The 21204-nt window shown below is 42.9% G+C and overlaps 8 protein-coding genes across 8 annotated transcripts; 5 read left to right on the top strand and 3 right to left on the bottom strand.

The window, feature by feature from the left end:
• The first annotated feature begins 4384 nt into the window (after nucleotides 1–4384).
• Nucleotides 4385–6662, top strand: V2V93DRAFT_398684 (Rec8 like protein-domain-containing protein). Its single transcript, XM_066912555.1, has 3 exons — nucleotides 4385–4559; nucleotides 4636–4866; nucleotides 4930–6662. Exons 1-3 carry the CDS (start codon nucleotides 4527–4529, stop codon nucleotides 6388–6390), a joined length of 1725 nt encoding a protein of 574 aa, XP_066768436.1. The 5' UTR covers nucleotides 4385–4526; the 3' UTR covers nucleotides 6391–6662.
• V2V93DRAFT_398683 (uncharacterized protein) lies at nucleotides 6548–7717 on the bottom strand. Its single transcript, XM_066912554.1, has 3 exons — nucleotides 7143–7717; nucleotides 6991–7076; nucleotides 6548–6927 (listed from the first exon to the last, which is right to left on the bottom strand). Exons 1-3 carry the CDS (start codon nucleotides 7509–7511, stop codon nucleotides 6654–6656), a joined length of 729 nt encoding a protein of 242 aa, XP_066768435.1. The 5' UTR covers nucleotides 7512–7717; the 3' UTR covers nucleotides 6548–6653.
• A 484-nt stretch (nucleotides 7718–8201) lies between these two features.
• V2V93DRAFT_377366 (uncharacterized protein) lies at nucleotides 8202–8447 on the top strand (the record flags this gene model as incomplete). The annotated part of the gene is made up of 1 exon (XM_066911912.1): nucleotides 8202–8447. The coding sequence occupies one exon, from the start codon at nucleotides 8202–8204 to the stop codon at nucleotides 8445–8447; it is 246 nt and encodes an 81-aa protein (XP_066768434.1).
• A 256-nt stretch (nucleotides 8448–8703) lies between these two features.
• Nucleotides 8704–10507, top strand: V2V93DRAFT_8838 (xylose isomerase-like protein). The gene is made up of 7 exons (XM_066912815.1): nucleotides 8704–9137; nucleotides 9201–9237; nucleotides 9289–9408; nucleotides 9472–9606; nucleotides 9669–10077; nucleotides 10134–10222; nucleotides 10277–10507. Exons 1-7 carry the CDS (start codon nucleotides 8972–8974, stop codon nucleotides 10467–10469), a joined length of 1149 nt encoding a protein of 382 aa, XP_066768433.1. The 5' UTR covers nucleotides 8704–8971; the 3' UTR covers nucleotides 10470–10507.
• A 37-nt stretch (nucleotides 10508–10544) lies between these two features.
• Nucleotides 10545–12048, bottom strand: V2V93DRAFT_389398 (uncharacterized protein; the record flags this gene model as incomplete). Its single annotated transcript, XM_066912358.1, has 4 exons — nucleotides 10545–11087; nucleotides 11142–11533; nucleotides 11593–11749; nucleotides 11809–12048. 4 exons carry the CDS (start codon nucleotides 12046–12048, stop codon nucleotides 10545–10547), a joined length of 1332 nt encoding a protein of 443 aa, XP_066768432.1.
• A 338-nt stretch (nucleotides 12049–12386) lies between these two features.
• V2V93DRAFT_362215 (uncharacterized protein) lies at nucleotides 12387–15699 on the top strand. The gene is made up of 5 exons (XM_066908298.1): nucleotides 12387–12937; nucleotides 12993–13078; nucleotides 13138–14214; nucleotides 14305–14586; nucleotides 14663–15699. Exons 1-5 carry the CDS (start codon nucleotides 12653–12655, stop codon nucleotides 15414–15416), a joined length of 2484 nt encoding a protein of 827 aa, XP_066768431.1. The 5' UTR covers nucleotides 12387–12652; the 3' UTR covers nucleotides 15417–15699.
• A 459-nt stretch (nucleotides 15700–16158) lies between these two features.
• On the top strand, nucleotides 16159–19183 carry V2V93DRAFT_402544 (glycosyl hydrolase family 3 N terminal domain-containing protein). Its single transcript, XM_066912606.1, has 3 exons — nucleotides 16159–16379; nucleotides 16443–17707; nucleotides 17763–19183. Exons 1-3 carry the CDS (start codon nucleotides 16271–16273, stop codon nucleotides 19011–19013), a joined length of 2625 nt encoding a protein of 874 aa, XP_066768430.1. The 5' UTR covers nucleotides 16159–16270; the 3' UTR covers nucleotides 19014–19183.
• Nucleotides 19053–20785, bottom strand: V2V93DRAFT_330337 (Alpha/Beta hydrolase protein). Its single transcript, XM_066907647.1, has 2 exons — nucleotides 19975–20785; nucleotides 19053–19912 (listed from the first exon to the last, which is right to left on the bottom strand). The coding sequence occupies exons 1-2, from the start codon at nucleotides 20629–20631 to the stop codon at nucleotides 19295–19297; spliced, it is 1275 nt and encodes a 424-aa protein (XP_066768429.1). The 5' UTR covers nucleotides 20632–20785; the 3' UTR covers nucleotides 19053–19294.
• Between the last annotated feature and the right edge of the window lie 419 nt (nucleotides 20786–21204).

The following is a 21204-nucleotide window of genomic DNA, read 5'->3' as shown; positions in this document are numbered from 1 at the left end:
AAGAATATGCCGGTACGTTACTGCTTTCTGCGAGCTGGTGCGAAGGTAGTGCGCAGCGCGGTCGTAATAGCACTAGCGCAGCCTGTTGCTCCTGCCACAGCCTGTCATTGTATTCAGTTCTCGGAGGCGGCTATTCAGGGTTTTCCGACGAGCACCGACTACTATCCTTGACTCTTCACATACAATGTGCACGTATAAATTGTACAAAGTTGATTGCTCGGGGTGAAAGCAGCGCCAGGCAAGACGCGGTATTGTGGATGGAGGGGCCGTTGATTGGAATGCAGCAGGGGGAAGAACTCTAATGTGCACAAGGTTTTAAGCTGCATCCGCTTTGGCATTGGTTTAGGGCTATTACTGGACCCTCTCCCGGCACGGCTCGTTTTGCAGACGTGTATCTATATTCTACATTGATGTGATCTAGTGCTTAATGCTTAATAAAGATAACTCTCTTTCTTCTCGCCCCTCCTCAGTCTGTTATACTTTTTCACTAAACTCTATAAAATGCGCTATTCGCCGGGCTCAGGGTACTTCTCTTGGTTGACGCAGCATATCCACCATTCGACCACTGCTCTGCCAGCCTCAGCCCCCGACATCGGATGCTGGCGCCGATCACCCGTGATCAAGAATTCCATGCGCCCACTCTCTCTCTATGCTCTGCTCCAACCTACCAGACAAGAGCTAAACTGCGACATCTTTATTGGAATACTTTGTGTACTGAGGGCTGTCGATCAGCCAATTTGTTCCGCAGTAGCAGCTCACTGAAAAGAATGTGTGATTACTGCTAACGAGAGCTACCAACGGTCTGATCAGGACTAGATACCGCTGACTAGTATCTGCTCTTCTGCAGGCAGAAATGAGAATTGGTGAGAATTAGAGGAGCAGCTTCAGCTGACCAGAGGTACGGCAACTCCACTCACGTAGGCGATGATTGCTACGCGTTTCGAATCCTCGGTATTCGGGATTAAAATGAAAACAGGCAGCACCACCTTGGCCTCTGCGCCATTTACTAGGCGCTGTCTTCACAGATATACGAGCAGCGACGTCGGGGCAGTGAACTGACATCTATCGGCTGTTCAGACCGCGTATCTCGTACACATTTTGCTCAATTTCTCAATATCTCAGTGTAGATGCGGCACACAAACACAAACACAAACACAAACATCATCCGACAAGCTAGCCCAGCTAGCCCAGCCAACCAAGATACGAAGGAATTGTCTGGGTTGAAAAGTGATCAGTCATAAGATTTGCGGCGGTGGCTTAATGGCCCTTGCCCGATTATATTTAGGGTTTGCTGCTGCAGGGTTCAATCTTGCGCTTATCGCGTTGTGGTTGTCTTTTGTTATTACAGGCCAACATACATATACACGTTGTGATAACAGATACAAAATTATGTGTATACTGCTGCTCTCTTTTTCAATCTACCTATGGTTTGGAATTGAGCGAGAGGCTGTTAAGGTACTCGCTTGTCGCGTTGATCATGGTCAGCCGTCTCGCCTATGCTGAAGCTCATCATGAGATCTTCGCCAGTTATTTTAGTTGCCCTCCCCTGAGCCCCTCGCGTTCTTAGCTCTTTTTTTTTGTCTCATTATTCGATCCGTTTTCCTTCTTTGCTCTCTATTCTTTTTTTTTCTGAGGCCTTTAGCTGTACTTCTTCTCTGTCGAGTAGTTATGCATTTCTGATCTCCGAAATTCTACTCTCCGCAAGATCTAGACACGGCGATGTCAGACAAAAGTGGTCGCGTCATCCTTAACTCTATCCTGTGCCCATCGGGTACATTGATTTTCTATACGTGTATCAAATCAGAAGGTAGTTCCGTTTCTGTTTGTTTTTTTGTAGCTACTCTGTTTGAAATCTGAATGGAAAGAGTCGAGCCGAGCGTTGGCGGTATACGCCTTTCTAGAAAAAATGCAGCTAATGTCTGCTGGAATCAGGGGAGGAAGAATGCTCGGAACCAAAAGTGTAGATATTGTACTCTATTGCTGCAGCACATTGATTCAGACCAGATTTATATCGCATTGTTTGAAATCAAGCTGTATCGTTTTTCTCTATGCAAAGTACGGTCTACCTCTTCTTGTTAATTCCTACGGAGGCCTATCCACGCTAGTGACTGGCTGCAGGTTCACTCTCTCGCTCACTCTTGCTTTTGCACGCCATCGCCATCAATGCCACTGTTGCGGTTCTGGCTGTTCCTCACATGATCTCCGTACCTAGCCGAGACCGTCTCGTCTCGAGACTCGCTACGTCAGACAAGATAGGCCTCGCCAATACCATAACCGACATCGGAAGCAATTTGTAGTGCTTTGAAGTTGATATCTGTAATAGCAGCTATCCAGTTCAAGTCATTAAGTTTAAAATAGTGAAATCTATTGTCACATTTCATTTCATGCTCTGTCCTTCCCGAGAAAGAGTGCAGCTGGATATTTGCGATTTACCAGTCAAAGCCATTAACGTCGCGCTAGCCGTAGATACCGCAGGCTCACTCCTGTCATTCTCCCAGAGTTTATGCACTCATAGTAACAGTAGACCAGTGGGTTGCGCGATAAGCTGCTCGCGCCTAAAATTTCTGTTTTTCATTTGACTATTTCGTGACAATATGTGAGACTAGATTATATGTGCTGTACCGCACGACTGCGTCGTTTGACCTTACTCTTGTTTTCACTACTTAAGCATCAGTAGTTATTTGTCGACACTGAATAACTGTAGTCTGTTGCTACTTATAGTCTGAATTCTGTCGGTCAGCAGCTGTATATGACTACGATTTTACGACTTTGACAGCGAAAACCAATTTTCGCTCACGACCTGCTCCTGCCAGAGGTGAGGACGGCAGAAATACTCACTGAAATACAGTTTATAAAATCGAATAGGCTTTGCTTGCGCTAGTACTGTCTACAGATGTCATATACAGCTTTAGTGCCATAATCAGCTTCTACACGTAAGATCAGTTCACGCTAGCATATCCAGTAGTCTTTCTCTGTCAATACACCTGTCATGATTCAGGCATGGAGTAAAAGTTTGGGCAGCTCAAACGGAAACTAAGCATATAAGCAGCCTTTAGCTCCTACATAATCTGGCAATTGAAATTCGACGGTGGTGCGTATTGCGTATTTCTTGTTAGCGTTCTACTTAGATCTCATTGAATGGTTTCGGGTGAATTATAGGATTATATTCCAGCTCAAAAATTTTTGATCCTGTATCTGGTTCACAATTGCAAGGAGTGTATTGCGCCGAGTCATTTGGATGTGGCGCTTCCTCGTACAATCTCGTATACGGTTTCAAAACTTTCTATGCTTTCTAAGTTATAAAAGAAAAATAACTGGTTAGAAAGCGAATCGAAACTGTGAATACAAAATAATAAAAAGATACCAAGTCAAGAGCCAAACCAATAGCGATCGAAAAGGAAGCGGTAATATGACTACTATTCCAACCAAAATTCATTCTCTTCCTAACACTAGTTACGTACTCTCTGAGGGACTTCTGGGTAGAGTTACCTGACTCAACATAGAGTGGCTAACTGTCAAGTAATCGGCTGCTGGCTACGGGCACCCCGCCACCTATCTGGACCCATCTTGACGGGAACGCGGCTGGCTAGTGAGCCTATCCTCTATATACTGGGGAAGGTGCAGTATGATTCTGATGGTTTGTTTGAGACAAAAGTACCTGCTCCGCTAACGCATTGATGGATATGTTTTAAACACGTCCAGCTCATATGGGAGTTTGTCTACTCGTATTCATGATCTATTCGTATTCGATCTCAGATCCTTTTCAAAAACTAGCATCGGCTGCGTAGTTAACTTAGATCGTCGTCGCTTAGATTTATCAGCAGCAAAAATGATCTGCTGGCCAAACTCTCATTGTCAGCTTTCCTTTAGCAATCGACAGCGGTGTATACCGCGGTACCCTTCTGCTTCGTTGACAGAATATGGAATGATCGCCACGCATCATTCGATTTTTTTTCCATGTCATCTGCTGCAAAAACATATTCGTCATCACACCAGCGTACCCACGGAACACAATCCAGAATACTGGTATAATTCTGACCAAAAGAATTGATGATCAGCAACGAAGGTTACAGAAATACAACCGATTCAGTATTTTTTGAAAGCACAAATGCTGCCCAACGGAATATGTGCTGCATTATATGCCATGATCTAGCGTATTCGATATTAGTATTAAAACTCCGAAATTTCATCCATTAAAGCATAGCTGAGATAAATTTTGGACGCGTTCGCATCGGAAGCAGTATATATGCAGCATTATACTAAGTTTTAAGGTTTTAAACGCGACATAATTTTATGGCATAAATGCAAAAAGCATTTTGCGCGTCTCGCGTTGGGTGGTTACGCCCAGCCACCTTGTTTACATTCCACGAGAGCAAGCCACTCACTTCTCAATCCTGAAATCCTGAACATTTGATTTGGCATTTGCTGTTGTGAAGTACATCCCATTTAGAGCTGTTATTACAATCTTGTTTGAGTATCTAGATCTGTATTGCCTTTATAGGATTGTTTAGACCGCAGCCTTTGCGATGTTTTATTCAGAAACGCTACTCTTGAAGAAGGTACGCTCCCGCCCGTGAATTTTGTCCCCCTTGTGTTATCTGCAAACAGTTATTCTAATGTCATAAACTACTATAGGGACCTCTGGCGCGAGTATGGCTTGCCGCTAATTTGGAGAGAAAATTATCAAAGGCGCAGTATCTACAGGCCAGTATTGAAAAGTCCGTAGGCGCGATTGTTGGTAATGATGTTGCGCCGATGGCACTGCGATTATCTGGACAGTTATTGCTTGGAGTGGTGCGAATTTATGGTCGCAAAGCAAAATATCTGTTGGATGATTGTAATGAGGCTTTGATTAAGCTGCGAATGGTGCGTTCATATTCTGTTGTATGGTAAATTGTTAATGTGCTAACTTGAAGACTGAAATACTAGACTTTCAGCAGAGGAAATGTGGATCTTGCTGCTAGTGCGACTGCTACCAATCCTCAGCAACTTACATTACCCAACACAATCACCGATCTTGATCTCCTTCTTCCTGATCCATCTTCGATCCTCGGTTCAAACGCGGAAGATCCATTCGCGGAACTATCGAGCAACAACGCTGTCATAGGTGCTCACACCTCGTCAGCCAAAGAAATTACTCTGCCAGAATTACAGGACTCTATCGAATACGCTCGTGGTCATGATATGGAAGATGAGCTTGCTAATATGGGCGATGACGATCTTGTGCTCGATACTGGTGAATACCTAGAGAACGCAGAGGATCGAGTTTGGGCTCAGGATGAGTACGAGCCACCCCTCAACAACGAGAATGACATGAGCATCGAAGTTGGTCGTGATAACGAAGTTAATTCTGATCAACTCGAAGACCTTGCTCTGGATCTCGGTGATGATCCGTTACTTCCTGTTGAAGATGAACCTGAGATTTTTGGACCAGATAAGAGTCTTCATTTAGGAGAGCTTGACCTGATGGAGATGGAAATGCCAAGTATCAGACAAGATGATGAGTCTTTGTTACTTGGGGCTGAAAATGTAGAAGCGGTGCCTACTACTACCCAGAAGCGTGCTGCACGTCAGCAAAAGGTTAAGATTGATACTGCTACTGAGCTCAAGGGAACTTTTATCAAGGACATGCAGGAAAATCGAACTGGTATCCTGAGTACATATCCTACTCTTCCTTACTCACGTGATACTGTTACACTTCTTAATAGCTATGAAACTACCGGTGTCTTCGACCTGATCTTTAGACCAACTTACATGAATGAGGCTCTCAGCAAGATGTTGGAGCCTGAGCTCTTACCTATCTCCCCGCGGAAACGAAAAGCAACTGACGCGAGTGCTGACGAGGATTCAGAGGCGAAAAGAGCGCATATGGATGAAAGCAATGTCGTAATTGCTGACGATCCATATGCGTATGACGATGTTCCTGTGATTGAGGATCGTTTCGATGCACAGCAGGACGAGTACGCGCCTCCTCTCGACCGCTCTGAAGATGGTCTAGAGCTCGACTTGGCTGACCCGTTTCCTTCAGCCGATAATAGAGAGGTGCTTGTTGAGGATGTAATGGCTGAGGAAGAAGAGGAGGATATTTCCGGAACTCAGGCAGTTAACGGAATTTCGCGAAATACTAGAGAAGCTGCAAATATTTTAATTACAGAGCTCTCTGGCAAGGACAAGGTTGATTTCCAGTCTCTTACGGTTGACAAGCCGCGGAATAAAGCCGTGAAGTTGTTCTTTGAGACGTTGGTATTAGCTACTAAGGATGCTATTGCGGTTGAGCAGAAAAATCCGTTTGGCATTATTGATATCTCAGCCAAGGATGGTTTGTTTAGCAATGACTGGGCTGTGTCTGGTGCTGTTGATGCTGGTGTATCGCAGGTTGCTGCCGTATAGCGGATTGACAAAAAATCTTATTAGACCAGGAAAGTTGTATTTGTATCTGAAATAATTTGTCTTTTGAAAGGTCTTTTCTATTGTGTTTTTGGCTGATGTTTATGAACATCAGCCAGATTGTATTATTATGGGTTTGTTTTGTATTTTTATATTCATTGTATTATTAATGTGCTTTTTTCTTTTGCTGTTTTTGTACGAGGTTTTATTTATATACTTTTTTTGCTTCATTTGTGACATCAAGTAAATTACAACAGATTGATTATTTACACCAACTCCACTTCACCCACACGCAGAAACTTTCGTATCGCCTTATACGGCAGTACATAAATATTTCCCTTCTGCAAATCAACGCTATCGTCATTAGAAAGCACAACTTCGCCCGGAACATCTTGTAATACCCGCACAAAGACGAATTCGTTCAAGTCAGGGGTATCTACCATTGGTAAAATTGGCGAGTTGTCGTCTAGTCGCTGCAGCGCCTGTGGAAATGAGGAAAGAAATCGCTGGTCGTAGAATCGCTTCAATTGAGTTGCTCGTCTTTTACAGTTGTCAGTGGATTGCTTTATGGTAGTGAGTAATTGAGAGATGGAAGCTTCTTACCGTAGTACAAATCGTTGTTCTGCGTCTGAGAGTTTTCTCTTTGTGTCAGTGTCTTGTGTAGATAGATGGAGATAATATTTGTCAATCTGCCAAACAACAATTAGCATAAGGAATATCAAGAAACAAAAAGAGACAAACATATATATCTTTACCTTGTGCATTCGCGCTCTCACATAACCACGTATTAAAAATTTTATACGTTCAAGTTCTGACTCGACTAGCAAAATCTTTAATTTGCTTTGACTAGCAGCCTCTGGATCCGTCGTGGTCATTTCAATAAACTCAACTTGCGCGCGCAATCGGTCTGTGAGTGTACTTATCAGCTCCTCATCATAGGGTAGTATATCAGGACAAGTCCGTTCAGCAATCCATAAATTAAGAAGTTTTTGCAAGTCTTGTTGTTTATTATCTGCTTGATCGCGTCCATAGCCAGCGTTGTCTTTGCCGCCAGGGTGGAAGTCGTAGTCGCGGTCGAGATTGTTGATCAGATCATCAATTTCGGCATCACGCGCATCCGCCATCGTCCAGAATTTACCCTGGATCACACCACGTTAAATATAGAATGTTAGCTAGTAAGAAGGGTCAATCCCTTTCGTTTGGAGACACAAGTGCACGCAGGTGAGTAAGGGCATTGAGTAGTAAGTAGTGTACAGAAGGGAAACGCGTTCGTTGATTACAAAGTTTAAATCGCCTTCGCGTCGATACTAAAGCGAAGAGTGCAAAGTACGCGTACAAACTCCCAACTCGAGGTCAGCAGCGAAGTCTTGCTTGTTTCTCGAATGATGGCTATAACCTCTTTTAATCTTTTTTTTGCTTATTATACTTTTCTGATTGAATAGACTATCAAGACGTTAGCTTTATTGCTAGATAATTGTAGATTTTTGTATGTAGATTTCTGTATCTGTATAGAAAGCATGAGAGACTCAATACCGTAAGCAATTCCGGGCCTTGTGATGCTTACCGCCTATACTTCTGGACTCCCATCAACTCTGTCCGCCTGTACCCTTATCTATTGCCATCACTGCCTGCTTTGCTACTTTTGATTCTTTTAGATAACAGCAGTGATTACATTTTTTATATCTATTCCTGATAATTTTTGGTGTAAGTATGTAGATTCTGCTCTAGCTGATGTGCGGTGGCGCTTCCCTGCGCCTGATCACATGTATTGTACTGACCTGACAACTTGCTCTTTTCTAGCATATAACCCGACAATGTCTGCCACCGCTGATAACGAGAAGGGCGAGTACATGAAGGTCGAATCTGAGGAAGTCCCTGTCTACGAGGAAGCTCCTGCTTACCAAGAAATCGCGGACGCCGAAGCTCAGCAGCAGCCTGCTCAGCAGCAGAAAGCGGCTCTGAGAAGGGGTCAGATTGCTGGTCGTTGCGCTGCCATCGCGATGATGATGATGGTTGGAACTTTTGTTGCTGGCGGTCTGACCGGTTCTTGTGGATATTAAGATGAGATTTGTGTTTTGGTGTCTGGGACGAGGAATGTGATGAATGTGATTTCATACAAAGCTATAGTTTTGTTTGTGCGCTAGATCCCTCGCATTATTATTCATTTTAAGTTGAACAAAGAGTAAATTTTCTCGGCCTATTTTCTATGATTTTCGGAGTTGGCTGGGATGGATGAATTGATATTTAGTGATAATAAAGGTCGTATCTACTATGCACTCTTTCCCATCCTCGATGTCACCTGTATCTCGTAGAATTGCCTATTCAAAATTCCACGCAATTATTATTGTCAGTATAATAAGCAGAACAATCTAGTCGATCTAATTTCTGGCCGGAATATTCAGTTCTAAACTGGCTGATATGTCGGAATTTGGCTGCGCTGTAAATAATTTAACTATCGGCACTCTGAATTTTGAATTTGAATATTCTCCTAGCTAGCTACCATTTTGATTTATAACAATCCACCAACCGCATTAGCACTTCAGCTCGAAACCTTCAGAAAGATTGCCTTATCTTGAAATTATAGATGTCAGACTCTGAATCCGACCAAAAACCAGTAGCCAAACGGGCCCGAGGTCGGAAAACCACCACTGTCAAATCGGCAAAGAAGACACCATCATCTGAACAGGAGATGTTTCCTAGAACCGAGAGTTTGAAGATTTTTGTTGGAGCGCATGTTAGCGCAGCTAAAGGTTCATTATGCCGATAGAGATATCGATACTTCTTTGAATACATACTAATGGACTCTGCAATAGGCGTTTTTAATGCATTAACGAATAGTAACCGAATCGGGTACGCTTCGTCTCTCGCAATCAAATAAATCAGAATACTAACAAGCTAAAGGGGTAATGCCCTGGCTCTTTTTGTTAAACCGCAGCGAAAATGGGTAGCACCGCCATTGAAACCCGAGGAGATCAGCAACTTCGCAAAGATAGCAAGCGAACTTAAGTATGATCTCAAAAAGTACATGACTATACTCTCCTCTTTTATAGATTTTGAAAAGTTGAACCTAATCAAGACGAATAGGCACGCACTACCTCATGGTTCCTATTTAATTAATATAGCAAATCTGGATCCCGAGAAAAATAAACAAGCATACGGTGCCTTTCTGGAAGAACTAAAGAGATGTGAACAGCTGGGAATTGGCAATTATAACTTCCAGTACGCTTGCTCATCTGAGAGAATCTTTCACAGTGATGATAACTGACTTGTCTCATATCCAGTCCTGGATCTACACTAGGTAACGATCGCACGGAGGCTTTAGCACAATTAGCATTGAACATCAATCGCGCAATCAAAGAAACTTCGTTTATCAAGATCGTTATCGAAAACATGGCTGGCCACGGGAACTTAATTGGGTCAACATTTAATGATTTGAGAGAAGTCATCGACTTGATTGAAGATAAATCGCGAGTTGGGATTTGTATAGATACATGCCATACCTTTGCTGCTGGCATTGACATCCGGACACAGGAATCATATGATAAGATGTGGGCGGACTTTGACAATATCGTCGGATTGAAATATTTGTCAGCAATTCATCTCAACGACTCTAAAGCACCATTAGGAAGTAATCGAGATTTACATCAGAATATCGGTGTCGGATTTTTAGGACTCGAGTCTTTTAGAGTCGTATGTCAAATCAGTGTATAATCTATAGGTCATTACTAATTCTTAACTCTCAATAGCTGATGAACTCGAAACACGTTGAAGATTTGCCTATGATCCTCGAAACTCCAACCGGCGAGGATGATACTGTCTGGGCACGCGAAATCAAGTAAGAATAGAACGTGTTTACCTCCACTGGTCATGCACTAACGCTATATGCTAGGTTACTAGAATGGTTAATCGGGAAAGCAAAAGATGATCCAGAATTTATAAAGAAGCGCGATGAGCTGAGTCAAGAGGGAGCGGCCGACCGTAAAGTGCATGAAGAAAAGAACAACAAGAAGCAAGACAAGAAGCAAGGAAAGCTGAACTTCAAAAGAAAAAAATCCAAAGATAGTGATGCAGATAGTGACTAGAGACTATGTATTTTAATTTGCAAATATATATTCCTAAAATCCCACTTTACTCATACACTTCCAATACAAGTCACATTACGGGAACTTCTGACCCTCCAGCACTGCCTTTATGATATTTTCTTTATCAGGCGCGTCGTCTACTAATTTCGCAACCTCAAGGCCCACAAACTCAGAGAATTTTGTGATATCCTCGGTCGACAACTCCTCGATCGTACTGAATTCAGGATCGACCAACAAACGCAGGGCGTCAAGAACAGCATTACCCAGTCGTCGCTTATCTTCCTCAGTAACAGTACTAGTTGATCCTATGACAGCGGCCCAGTCTCGCAAATTACCAAGTACGAGCACCCGGATAATTTCGGGACCCATCGCAGTCAATCCAGACAGAGCACCATATTGAGTACCTGCAGATTTGGTAGAGTCCATGAATGCCTTCAACAGCGTTCGTGTCACGCGCGGTTTCAAGGCATGATATGTGTCGCCGTAGTTTGTGCAGACTTGGTTCAATAATGAGCCCGCAAAGTCGCGAACATTGTAGTGATCCTCAACCGACGATTGGGAGTTTCCAAGTCGCTTTCCAACAAGCAGAGTTAGAATCGGCGGCATGATTGAGTGAATCTAAGTATAATAGTCAGATTGACAGTCATAATATAGTCGATTGTTAGTACGTACATAGGGCTCAATAAAAATTGTCTTGTTTGTGAGTAATTTGTGGAGAACTTGAAGCATTAAATATAACATAGATGCGTTCTTCAAGTTCAGCCTAATTCTCTCTGCCACAAACTGAATTAAATATGGAATAAGTTGATGTAAACCAGGATCATTTCCAAGACTATTCAGAACCGCATTCTTCATAGCCGATGTAGACGACTCTTCTGTTAAAGCAGAGACCACGCGGTCAAAATACAACTGCAGCTCTTTAGAAAGAGCATGCTTCACTAAGGGTTTCACTTCTATCTCAGTCGAACTAACACCAGGCTGTCCAGTCGTTGATGATCGTCCATCAGAGGGCTGTGGATTCTGTGGGATAGCAGGTTGCACTCCTTCAATAGCAAGCCAGTGCGCTAGAGATATGTATAAGCTTATATCCTCAAAACTGAAGATTATCGAAAGAAAAACATACCAGTGAAAGAGACCTCTCGCGGCACTTTAGGTAATGGCATATTTATAATTTTTTCAAAGTCGACTTCTTCGTCATCAATATAATAAAGTGTTTGGCCTGGTCCCAAGATTGCTTCGCGAAACTTAACAGGCCGATTCGACTCATATCCGTACAAGGGCTAGAAAGGAAAGTCAGATATAATTGCAGACCAAATCCCGTTGTCGAAATCATCTTTACCTCAACATTGAGAACTCTAAACGCATAATTGATGTCTTGGGATGTAAGAACTGTTCGTTTTGAATGTTTCATGAATTTTGTTGCTTGCTCTAGAACTTCGTTTATTCGATACTCCACATCCATAGCAAGCGACTTGCTTACTTCCTCGGAAAGATTCGCAATACCAAGACTCTCAGCAACATCTTTTACTGTGTCACTGGGAGACCAGAGCGTGTATGAATATTTTATGGACGAGGACATGCTGATGGCTTCGAAATCGTCGCGGCGGTTGAGGAGAATTGGGAGGTGATAATTAGATGTTGGTCGTGGTTCGCACAACCAGAACTGACAGACAAATAAGCGAGCACAGTGCTTAAATATTCAAAAAATAATCGTCCGAAATTCACAGTATGCCCTAACAATAATGAAATTCCTGCTTGTCTAGTTCAATGAGGCACACATTTCAATATCGCAATATAAGCTAATCAGAGTGTACCCTTTCCAATTCGAAGTCGACAACTATCCGGGGTTAGGGCATCATCTCAATGGCAAAGCGAATATAAGGACGCGATGGGATGTTTACATTTTGCGAAAGGGCTGGTCAGTTTACTCCTCTGTCTGTTTACTGATTTTGCTCTCGTCGCGGTTGGTCTCTTCCATTCCTCCTCAAATCTCTCGTTCAATCACTTGCAAATAAGCTATTTGCTTTGTTTTATTTTCAGAGCTTTTCTTCTCACTTTGTCTGAGAGCCATAATATTTTAACGCGCGTATAGTGAAATACAGATAACTGGCGCATATAGTAGTACGAACAAGTTTAACAACGGCAAAATTTGCAAAGATCTGCCCTGTAAAGGTAGACAGTCGATGGCGTCGTTTGAATCCCAACTTCAGATCTCGACACTAGGACATAATCTGGATTCTCAGCAGCCTCCGAGAGTACGCCCCACAGACAACTTTCTATATCAGGCAACCAGCGATAGCCGGCCTGCTCTATTGGTTAGAGATCTGCCCCAGTCACTCATGGAGCAGATTGGTCAACAAGGCATTGAGAAAGCACTGCTTGATCTGCAGATTCAGAAGATTATAAAGCAAGCAGGATGGTCAATAAACGATGCCAGGATATTGATGCAAGCGAGACTGAATCAGCTAGTGCGTACAGTCTATTATTATGCAAATATCGGGTGATTACTAATTAAAGGTTTAGCCTTGGTGTGCGATCGCTGACATCATTAGTGATGTTCACATGGTAGACGACTGTAAAGAAGTCTATTTTAAATTTCTGTTATATTTGTAAAGCGTTGTTGTTATTTGTTTATGTGAGATCGGCTTAAGCTCATGCTTTCATACAGGTCCAAGTCTGAAATTCTAAGAGGATCGCAGCCACTTCCTAACTCTGCCAATCAAATTGGGAATACGAGTTCTTTAGAAGTGACCATTTCAACGCCGTCGACGAAACCTGGTACTTTGCAGACACAAACCGCCTTGGAAGAGCTCTCCTCAATCACGCCTGTGCAACGGTCTCAATTACTTGTAGAATTGAGCCGAATGAGTCAAATTCCTTCAGCGTGTACTGAACGTACTGATTGCAGTGCGAGTAATGCTGAATTTCAATCCGTTGACAAAACACTGAATTCAGCGACGAAGGCTTCAAGTAATGAGGTGAAAAGTCAAACTGCGTCAATTTCGACTAAATCAAAATTGTTGGACCCACCGGATATCCGCGATTCCAGAAGTATTCGCAAACTAGATGAGTCGGTTACGCAGCCTCTCACTTCACAGACTGATGAGGGTAGTCTGGAAAAGAGATTGGCGGCAGGTGAGGAACCGAGGACAGCATTCAAAGCAGGACCGTTTATTCTAGAGACTGACCTTAGTCGCCTATTTTCGCCTGATATGGAAGAAGTAAAATGCAAAGTCAAAGAAAATACAGTGCTTTTAGGTCGAGAGACGGAGACAAATATTTACAAGAAAAGGAGTAGTAAAAAGACGAGGAGTTCCAACCCGGACAACGTTAAAGCCAAATCGCCTGAAAAGTCGAAGGCGAAAGCAGGGTCCTCTCCAGCAAAACTTCATGACAGGAGAACTGCCAAGTCCGATCATGTTCAATCACCCCTAAGAAAGCGATCTCGCTCGGATCCCATTCTGCCGCTTTTGCCTTCGCTGCCTGTTACTGGTCATTCGTCAGCAGTTCTTCCTACTCTGCGTGGTGCAGCTCGTATTGCGAACAAGAGACTAGGAAAACTTCTCAGAACGGATCTTGATAAAAAAGAATTTGGGATGAAGAAAGACGAAAATAGTGATAACAATGGTTCAACTACAATTTTATCGCCCATCAACAAAAACAAAACATTTGACTCTAATGCTGCTTTCACATCCGACAGCTGTGAGCACAATACGCTAGAGAAAGAGACTGGTCCGTTTCGATCGTAAGTCAAACAGTTTGAGCTATCACCTGCACTAGAGTGTTCTTTTTGTTGATCAGCGAGTTTGGGGTGCTGACGTCAATGTAATACTAGAAACGGTAAGAGCGATAGCTTTATGGAGATTCCTGTACTGAGCGAGTCAGTTATCTCAACAATCGTTTCTCTGCGTAATGAGAGCAGAGTAAGGTTCACATATCTGGAGCATATTCTACGTGAACGCCCCAATGGCCCTCATCTAACTGCTGAAATGATTGAGAGAGTGTATAACAGAGCAATGGGATTGTCTGATTCTGTCCATGCTTGCTACAAATTATTGTCTACTTCTTGGGCGCCGGAAAGCGAGGAAGATGAAAAGGACGAAAGAGAAGAAAAATTGTAACTATTGCGTCTTATTAGTTGGTTCACACTTTTTAAATTCTCTAAGTTTATTAATTTTTTTAAAAAAATTTAGAAACTCATTAGGCGAATTTGAACAAGACAAGCTGTTAGAACTCAAGATGCGGCAAACTCCATGGCAAGAAGTACGCGAACATTTTCCGAATCATAATATTCGGCGCCTTCATCAGCAGTGGATTCAGTTACGCCCTGAGATACGCAGATCTCGATCGAGAAAAAGAGCTGCGTCTGTTTTTGATCGCGTTGATTTTGACAATGATCGTGAGATCGAGAGAGCGAAGCTCGGCAAATCGGAGGATAAGAACGGCAGTGTGGGTGGACAGGTTCTGGATGGTACAGAAGGTGTACGTCCCCTTTTAGACCCTAGGACATCGAGCGATACTCTCGTGACCAATCTTAGCTCTGTTCCAAGGGATAGTCTGATGACAAGTATTCTACCAGCTGATGTATTTTCTGTCAATTCTACTTTGAAGGGAAGCAGTGATCCTGCACAGTCTCCTACGGCTCATGAATCTGCTACTTCAGATTTAAAGCAGCGTGAGCCACGATTAAAGGTGATTGCGAATATCAATAAGTCAGTCCCTAATCCTTCTGTCAAAAATAGTCTATTTCCTGTTTCAACCTTTTTGGAGTTAGCCAGGAAACGTCGCTTTGCTGAATCTGATACTGATACCAACAATGAGAAATCCCCAACTATTTCAAGCACGTCTCCTACTGCGAGATTTCGAAGCGGTATGCAACGGACCGCCAGCAAGCGAGTGAGAACACACACAGAGGCATTTTTACCTTTTTCTGAGAACTGCTTTTGAGTGCGTTGTCTTTTGCTGATTGTGTACTCTATCTGTTTGCCTGTGTCTGTAATCGAATGCTAAATATGCATATGACTATGCCGCTGTTGACGATATGAAACATTGACATGCGAATGACTTTCTCCTTCTTCTTTTTTTGCTCAAGCGAATTTGCTATCATATAATTAAACGGTATTGTTTGTCTGTACATTATTAATTACAATATTAATGGATATAATTCCCAATTGTTTTTTTTGTATGTGAGAAAATGGTGTATTTACTATCAATCACTGTATAGTCTGCTAATTTAACGACAGGCGGCCAAGAAAATACTTTAATCAAGATAGGAAATTAAAAATGCACCAGATTGCTGAAACTGATCGTCCGTTTGTTTCTTTCCATTACCGGAAAATCAGAAATTGTCTCTCGGTGACCGGAGAGCTGTGTCTCGGAAGTAGATTTGTGAGTCTTCGGTCAAGTACGGTTTGTGAATCATCGTTTCCGTCGGGAGAAGAGGTCTGCGGCTCATTCAGATACTCGGATATGACGTAGCGATACGAGATGATGAGTTCTTGCTATGTCTACCAGAGTCGTCAAAAGTAAAAGCGCGTAATATAAACACAAATATAAAGAGTAGATATTCTAAAAATATATCCGGACGATGTTGGGTAGGGGCATCATTATGATCGGTATTTGCGTGAGATTTCTTCATTCGTTTAAAGTTGGAGATACTTCACACATGCGCCATTTCTGAGATCGCTGATCTATATATAAAAGCTTCATAAATCATCTTAATTTCTCTCTCTTTCTGTCTGTGTTTTGTTTATCTAGTCGCTCTTTGCCTTTCTTGTTTTTTTGGACTGTATATACTAAAAATGTTATGGTTTTCAAGTGTTGTTCTTAGTGTCGCCGTAATATTGCAGGTCACTGGCGGTGTGTATGCGCGGGCAACTTATGATTCAACTCCGAATATTTACCCTTCACGTATGTATATTCTGTTTTTCATACATAATTCTAATATCTAACATTTAAATTCTGGTTTGCCAGCGCTCGGCGGCCGTAGCTCATATGATACATATTGGAACTTAGCATACATGAAGGCGCGAGAATTCGTCTCGCAGCTCACACTTCTCGAAAAAGTCAACTTAACAACCGGCACAGGATGGGAAATGGGGCCGTGTGTAGGTAATACAGGATCAATTCCCAGGCTTGGTTTTCCTTCGATTTGCCTTCAAGACGGACCACTTGGAATCCGCGACACTGATCTTAACACTGCATTTCCGGCTGGTATCGCTACCGGAGCTACGTTCAATAAAAATTTGATGTATCTCCGTGGAAATGCAATTGGTCTGGAAAATAAATCAAAGGGTATAAATGTTGCCTTGGGACCCTGCATGGGACCGATAGGCAGAGCGCCTGAAGGTGGACGTAACTGGGAAGCCTTTGGTTCTGATCCGTATTTACAGGGCATTGCCGCGTACGAGACGGTTACGGGGATTCAGGATGCCGGAGTGATTGCAACAGCCAAACACTTTTTACTCAACGAGCAAGAACATTTCAGACAACATGCTGAATGGGTGGAATTCGGGTATTCGGATTTGAAAGAGCCATATTCCGCAAACGCTGATGATCGTGTGTTACACGAGATTTACGTCTGGCCATTTGCTGAAGCAGTGCGGGCCGGAGTAGGCTCTGTTATGTGCTCATACAATCAAGTTAATCAGACGCAAGCATGCCAGAATTCGTATCTAATGAACAAAGTGCTCAAGGATGATTTGGGATTTCAAGGCTTCGTCGTCTCAGACTGGCTAGGCCAACGTTCAGGAGTCGCGTCTGCTCTTGCGGGTCTAGATATGACAATGCCAGGTGATGGTATTGGTTGGGCTGACGGAATTTCACTGTATGGTTCAAACTTGACACTTGCGATTATGAATGGCTCGCTGCCGATGTGGAGAGTAGATGATATGGCTACACGGATAATGGCGGCTTATTTCAAAGTAGGTCAAGACCCGAAAACTTTTCCTTCCCCGAATTTCTCCTCCTGGACGTTGAATAGTACGGGATATACATTTCCAACGGATGAGGATAGTGCGTTTGGAGTAGTCAATCAGCACGTTGATGCTCGATCGAGTGCCAGCAGTCAAGCTTCTAGACAGATTAGTTTAGAAAGCATGATTCTTGTTAAGAACGAGAATAATTCGCTACCGCTGACTAATTTCAAGAAACTTTCATTACTGGGATCCGCAGCGGGGCCTTTCTCAGGAGGCCCAAACGGGTGCGTCGATAGAGGTTGTAATAATGGTACTTTAGCCGTACGTATTTCCATGCGATTTTTTTGATATTCAATATCGACTCACATGTATCTAGACTGGATGGGGTTCAGGATCTGTCAATTTTCCTTATATGGTTACTCCTGCCGATATATTCAACTACAGAGCAGCCATGAATGGCTTCCAGCTAGACTACTCGCTAGACGACTATGACCACGACTCAGCAACCACCTACGCTGCCGCAGCCGATGCAGCAATTGTATTTGTATCTTCAGATTCAGGAGAAGGATTTCTTGAAGTCGAAGGGAACATTGGAGATAGAAATGATTTGAAATTATGGCATGGCGGCGATGATCTGATCAAGGCTGTCGCTGCCGTGAATCGTCATACGATCGTCGTCGTCGAATCTGTGGGTGCAGTTGATATGGAGGCGTGGATCGAGAATGAGAATGTTACCGCAGTTCTCTACTCGCTTGTTCCTGGTCAGGATATTGGATTTGGAGTCGTTGGAGTTCTTCTGGGAGATTATAATCCATCGGGAAGATTGCCGTTTACAATTGCGAAAAGGAAGGAAGACTATCCTGCGACAGTGATTTACAACACCACGTCTGCCGTGCCACAGATTAACTTTACTGAAGGATTATATGTCGATTACCGACATTTTGATAAACAAAATATTGTGCCTCGGTTCGAGTTTGGATTCGGATTGAGTTATACAAATTTCACATTCAGCAATTTCACAGTTACAGTTAAAGAAGGTGTTGACACGGATCCATATCCATTTGCTCCCAAAGCATACCTGGATCCAGTATTTTATAATGGCACGAATAGCTCTCGTCCATCTACGGATGAAGTTTTATACCCCAAAAACTTTCGCAAATACAAGAAGTTTGTCTACCCATACCTAACTGATGAGGATGTCAAAGATCTCAAGTACGATACAGAAGCATATCCGTATCCGGATAACTACACTGAAATACCACCCAACGACCCTAGTCCTGCAGGTGGCGCCTCAGGCGGCAATCCATTCTTATTTGATCAGATAGTTACCGTCACTTGTGAGATTACAAACACAGGCCCGATAGTGGGTACACAAGTTGCGCAATTATATCTTTCGTATCCAGATGATGCGGGGGTTGAGTTCGCCGTTCAATCGCTGAAAGGGTTTGAGAAAGTTGAATTAACTGCCGGACAATCTTACAGTGTTGCGTTTACTCTTACCCGTAAAGATCTGAGTTACTATGAGGTCGAGAGCGGGAATTGGAAAATACCGAGAGGAAAATTTCATGTGTATGTTGGAAGTAGTAGCCGCAAGAGGCAGTTGGCGGGTTCGTTTACTTTAGAATGATAGTTTCGAGGGTAGATGCAATAAAGAGAATAAAATATAGCCTACTTTATCCAAAATATAAGTGTATTGTATTACAAATCAAAATGACGTGCTACCCTTTTCACATATAGAATATAAAGAAAGAGTATAATCGGGGAAAAGTCAGTTATGCTACAAAATAAAGATAAAGGGCACACTTTCAAAGAAGATCAAAACCAAACACCATATGCAGACAGAATTAGAAAATTAAAGGCCAACCAAAAAAAAAAAAACTGATTATAATCACTTATTTTCTCAAACCCTTAGATATAAGCCCAGTCAAAACAATCCTGGCACTCTTCGTTGGCGACACAAGTCGGCGTATTATTATACGAAGCAATCATTTCGACCACGTTTCTAATCCGGTGATTCGTGCTCGATACACGCCATTTCTTGTCAGTTACCGTGTCATACACGCACTCGAGGCTCGAATGGCACTGCGTTTCCATAGCATACCCACCCATCCAGCAAATTGACGAAGGGCCGTTGCAAATGCCCATATAGATTGGATCGGCAGTGTTTCCAATATGCCAAATCATATTTTCTTCTTCTGGGATTGGTGGAAATGGGAGATGAAGTCTCTTCGCAGCCAATTTCTCGGGAGGTGCCTCGAAAGTGACAGTCGGAATCGCATATGTACGACCGAGTAAGGCCGCAATGGCTCCACCGAGCGAGTGGCCGGTCAACCAGATTGTGGCTTGCGGATATAGTGAAGAAGTGTTGCGGTACATGTCTAGCGCGGCACGATAGTACATGTCTTCGGCGTACATGGCATCCTCAACGCAATCTTGCTTGCAGGTGTAGGTAGAGTCGTAGCAGTCGCACACAGTCTTCCACATATAGCTGACTCGAGAGCAGCAGCACGAGAAGAGTAAGTTGTCCTGCAACAGTCAGACAAAATCAGCAATCAAACAAATGAACACAATAAATAGGTTAAACATACATTAACTTTGTCGCTTGGGGCGGTATCACCATCACTATCGAACAGCGCAGCGCTGGTGCCTTTGATCGCCATCACCACAGTCTTGTTCGTTTGGTCCGCAAACACATGCCCACGAAGTCCCGTAGCGTCCCAACCAAAGTCTGAGCTTCTATTGTACGGCACCCCAACATCCAGCCAGTTAGAGTTATCTGGTAAACCGACATAGGCATCCGCAGTCATTTTAGCAAGAGTAACCAGAGTGTCGCGGTCAGTGATGTTCGGAGTAGGTATGATCTCATGAACCCAATCAAAATCCTGCGCCACAATTTCACGCGTGCGCACTTTCTCCAGATATGTCTCAATTGTATCAGGATGTCTGTCAGACATCCGCGTCGCCTTGTGAGAAACTGATGACAGCTGGAATGTCGAGCTTTGGTCCTGCGCAACGAGATGGAACTCAGCCGGAACTTCTAGCCTGCGGTGAAGTTTTGGGAATTCATCAGTGCCATGGTGAAATACTTGTCGTAAAGTAAACCCAGATGGATATCTTGCAGAAGATGGTGAAGAGACAAGATCGTCATCTCCTTGCTTTGGTGTAAGACCGAATGGTAATTGGATCGCATACGCTGTCGACGCGAAGACAATGTAGAGGAATAGGATAGGGAGTAGAGAGCGCATACTAGAGATATCTGTGCTTTCTTCTCCTCTTTTGAAAACCAAAACTTATTATATCAAAAATCTTCTTATTCTTCAAGTCGAATCCAAGACGTGGTGGAAGTTATGGTGATGTTCAAACAGGGAGTAGGTAGAGTGAGATATTCAAAGTTCAGAATCTCCAGCGATAGCGTATTAAAGTTTCAGAATGCGGGTCTTCTGCAAAATGAGAAATTAGTCATCACATGCTCATAGTGAAGTCATTTTCAAATTTATACATGTGCTATAAAAATGAGAGGATACTAGAAACTGCAGAAAATACATTTATATCTCGTTTCGATACACTACAGAGACTCGAAAGGATCGAGCATATTTGAAAACTGACAATATTCAGATTACCAACTCCAACGATATAAAAAATACACGCGACTAAAAAAGATGACAGTCATAATTAATCCTCAGAATCGAAAGAGCTAATTAAAAATCTTCTAATTGGAAAATTCTTGTATCAATTGATCCCTTCTTGCCAAGATCACAACATCAACCTTTTGTGCAAAGGATTTTGCTCTATTTTCGATCTCAGTCACAGGCAGTCAT

Source organism: Kockiozyma suomiensis, assembly GCF_038497685.1.
Source record: "Kockiozyma suomiensis strain NRRL Y-17356 unplaced genomic scaffold V2V93scaffold_1, whole genome shotgun sequence".
Classification (NCBI taxonomy): Eukaryota; Fungi; Ascomycota; class Lipomycetes; order Lipomycetales; family Lipomycetaceae; genus Kockiozyma; species Kockiozyma suomiensis.
The sequence above is the reverse complement of the archived record's forward strand: the minus strand, read 5'-3'. Positions and strand labels throughout refer to the sequence as shown.

Coding starts and splice junctions, on each gene's coding strand:
- V2V93DRAFT_398684 (XM_066912555.1), top strand. CDS start 4,527: ATGTTTTATTCAGAAACGCTACTCTTGAAGAAG. Junction 4,560..4,635: donor AAACGCTACTCTTGAAGAAG/GTACGCTCCCGC, acceptor AAACTACTATAG/GGACCTCTGGCGCGAGTATG. Junction 4,867..4,929: donor CTTTGATTAAGCTGCGAATG/GTGCGTTCATAT, acceptor CTGAAATACTAG/ACTTTCAGCAGAGGAAATGT.
- V2V93DRAFT_398683 (XM_066912554.1), bottom strand. CDS start 7,511: ATGGCGGATGCGCGTGATGCCGAAATTGATGATCTGATCAACAATCTC. Junction 7,077..7,142: donor TGAGAGCGCGAATGCACAAG/GTAAAGATATAT, acceptor GTTGTTTGGCAG/ATTGACAAATATTATCTCCA. Junction 6,928..6,990: donor GAACAACGATTTGTACTACG/GTAAGAAGCTTC, acceptor CAACTGTAAAAG/ACGAGCAACTCAATTGAAGC.
- V2V93DRAFT_8838 (XM_066912815.1), top strand. CDS start 8,972: ATGTCAGACTCTGAATCCGACCAAAAACCAGTAGCCAAACGGGCCCGA. Junction 10,078..10,133: donor GACTCGAGTCTTTTAGAGTC/GTATGTCAAATC, acceptor AACTCTCAATAG/CTGATGAACTCGAAACACGT. Junction 10,223..10,276: donor GTCTGGGCACGCGAAATCAA/GTAAGAATAGAA, acceptor GCTATATGCTAG/GTTACTAGAATGGTTAATCG.
- V2V93DRAFT_362215 (XM_066908298.1), top strand. CDS start 12,653: ATGGCGTCGTTTGAATCCCAACTTCAGATCTCGACACTAGGACATAAT. Junction 13,079..13,137: donor TTTAAATTTCTGTTATATTT/GTAAAGCGTTGT, acceptor GCTTTCATACAG/GTCCAAGTCTGAAATTCTAA. Junction 14,215..14,304: donor GAGACTGGTCCGTTTCGATC/GTAAGTCAAACA, acceptor ATGTAATACTAG/AAACGGTAAGAGCGATAGCT.
- V2V93DRAFT_402544 (XM_066912606.1), top strand. CDS start 16,271: ATGTTATGGTTTTCAAGTGTTGTTCTTAGTGTCGCCGTAATATTGCAG. Junction 16,380..16,442: donor TCCGAATATTTACCCTTCAC/GTATGTATATTC, acceptor CTGGTTTGCCAG/CGCTCGGCGGCCGTAGCTCA. Junction 17,708..17,762: donor GTAATAATGGTACTTTAGCC/GTACGTATTTCC, acceptor ACATGTATCTAG/ACTGGATGGGGTTCAGGATC.
- V2V93DRAFT_330337 (XM_066907647.1), bottom strand. CDS start 20,631: ATGCGCTCTCTACTCCCTATCCTATTCCTCTACATTGTCTTCGCGTCG. Junction 19,913..19,974: donor CCCCAAGCGACAAAGTTAAT/GTATGTTTAACC, acceptor TGACTGTTGCAG/GACAACTTACTCTTCTCGTG.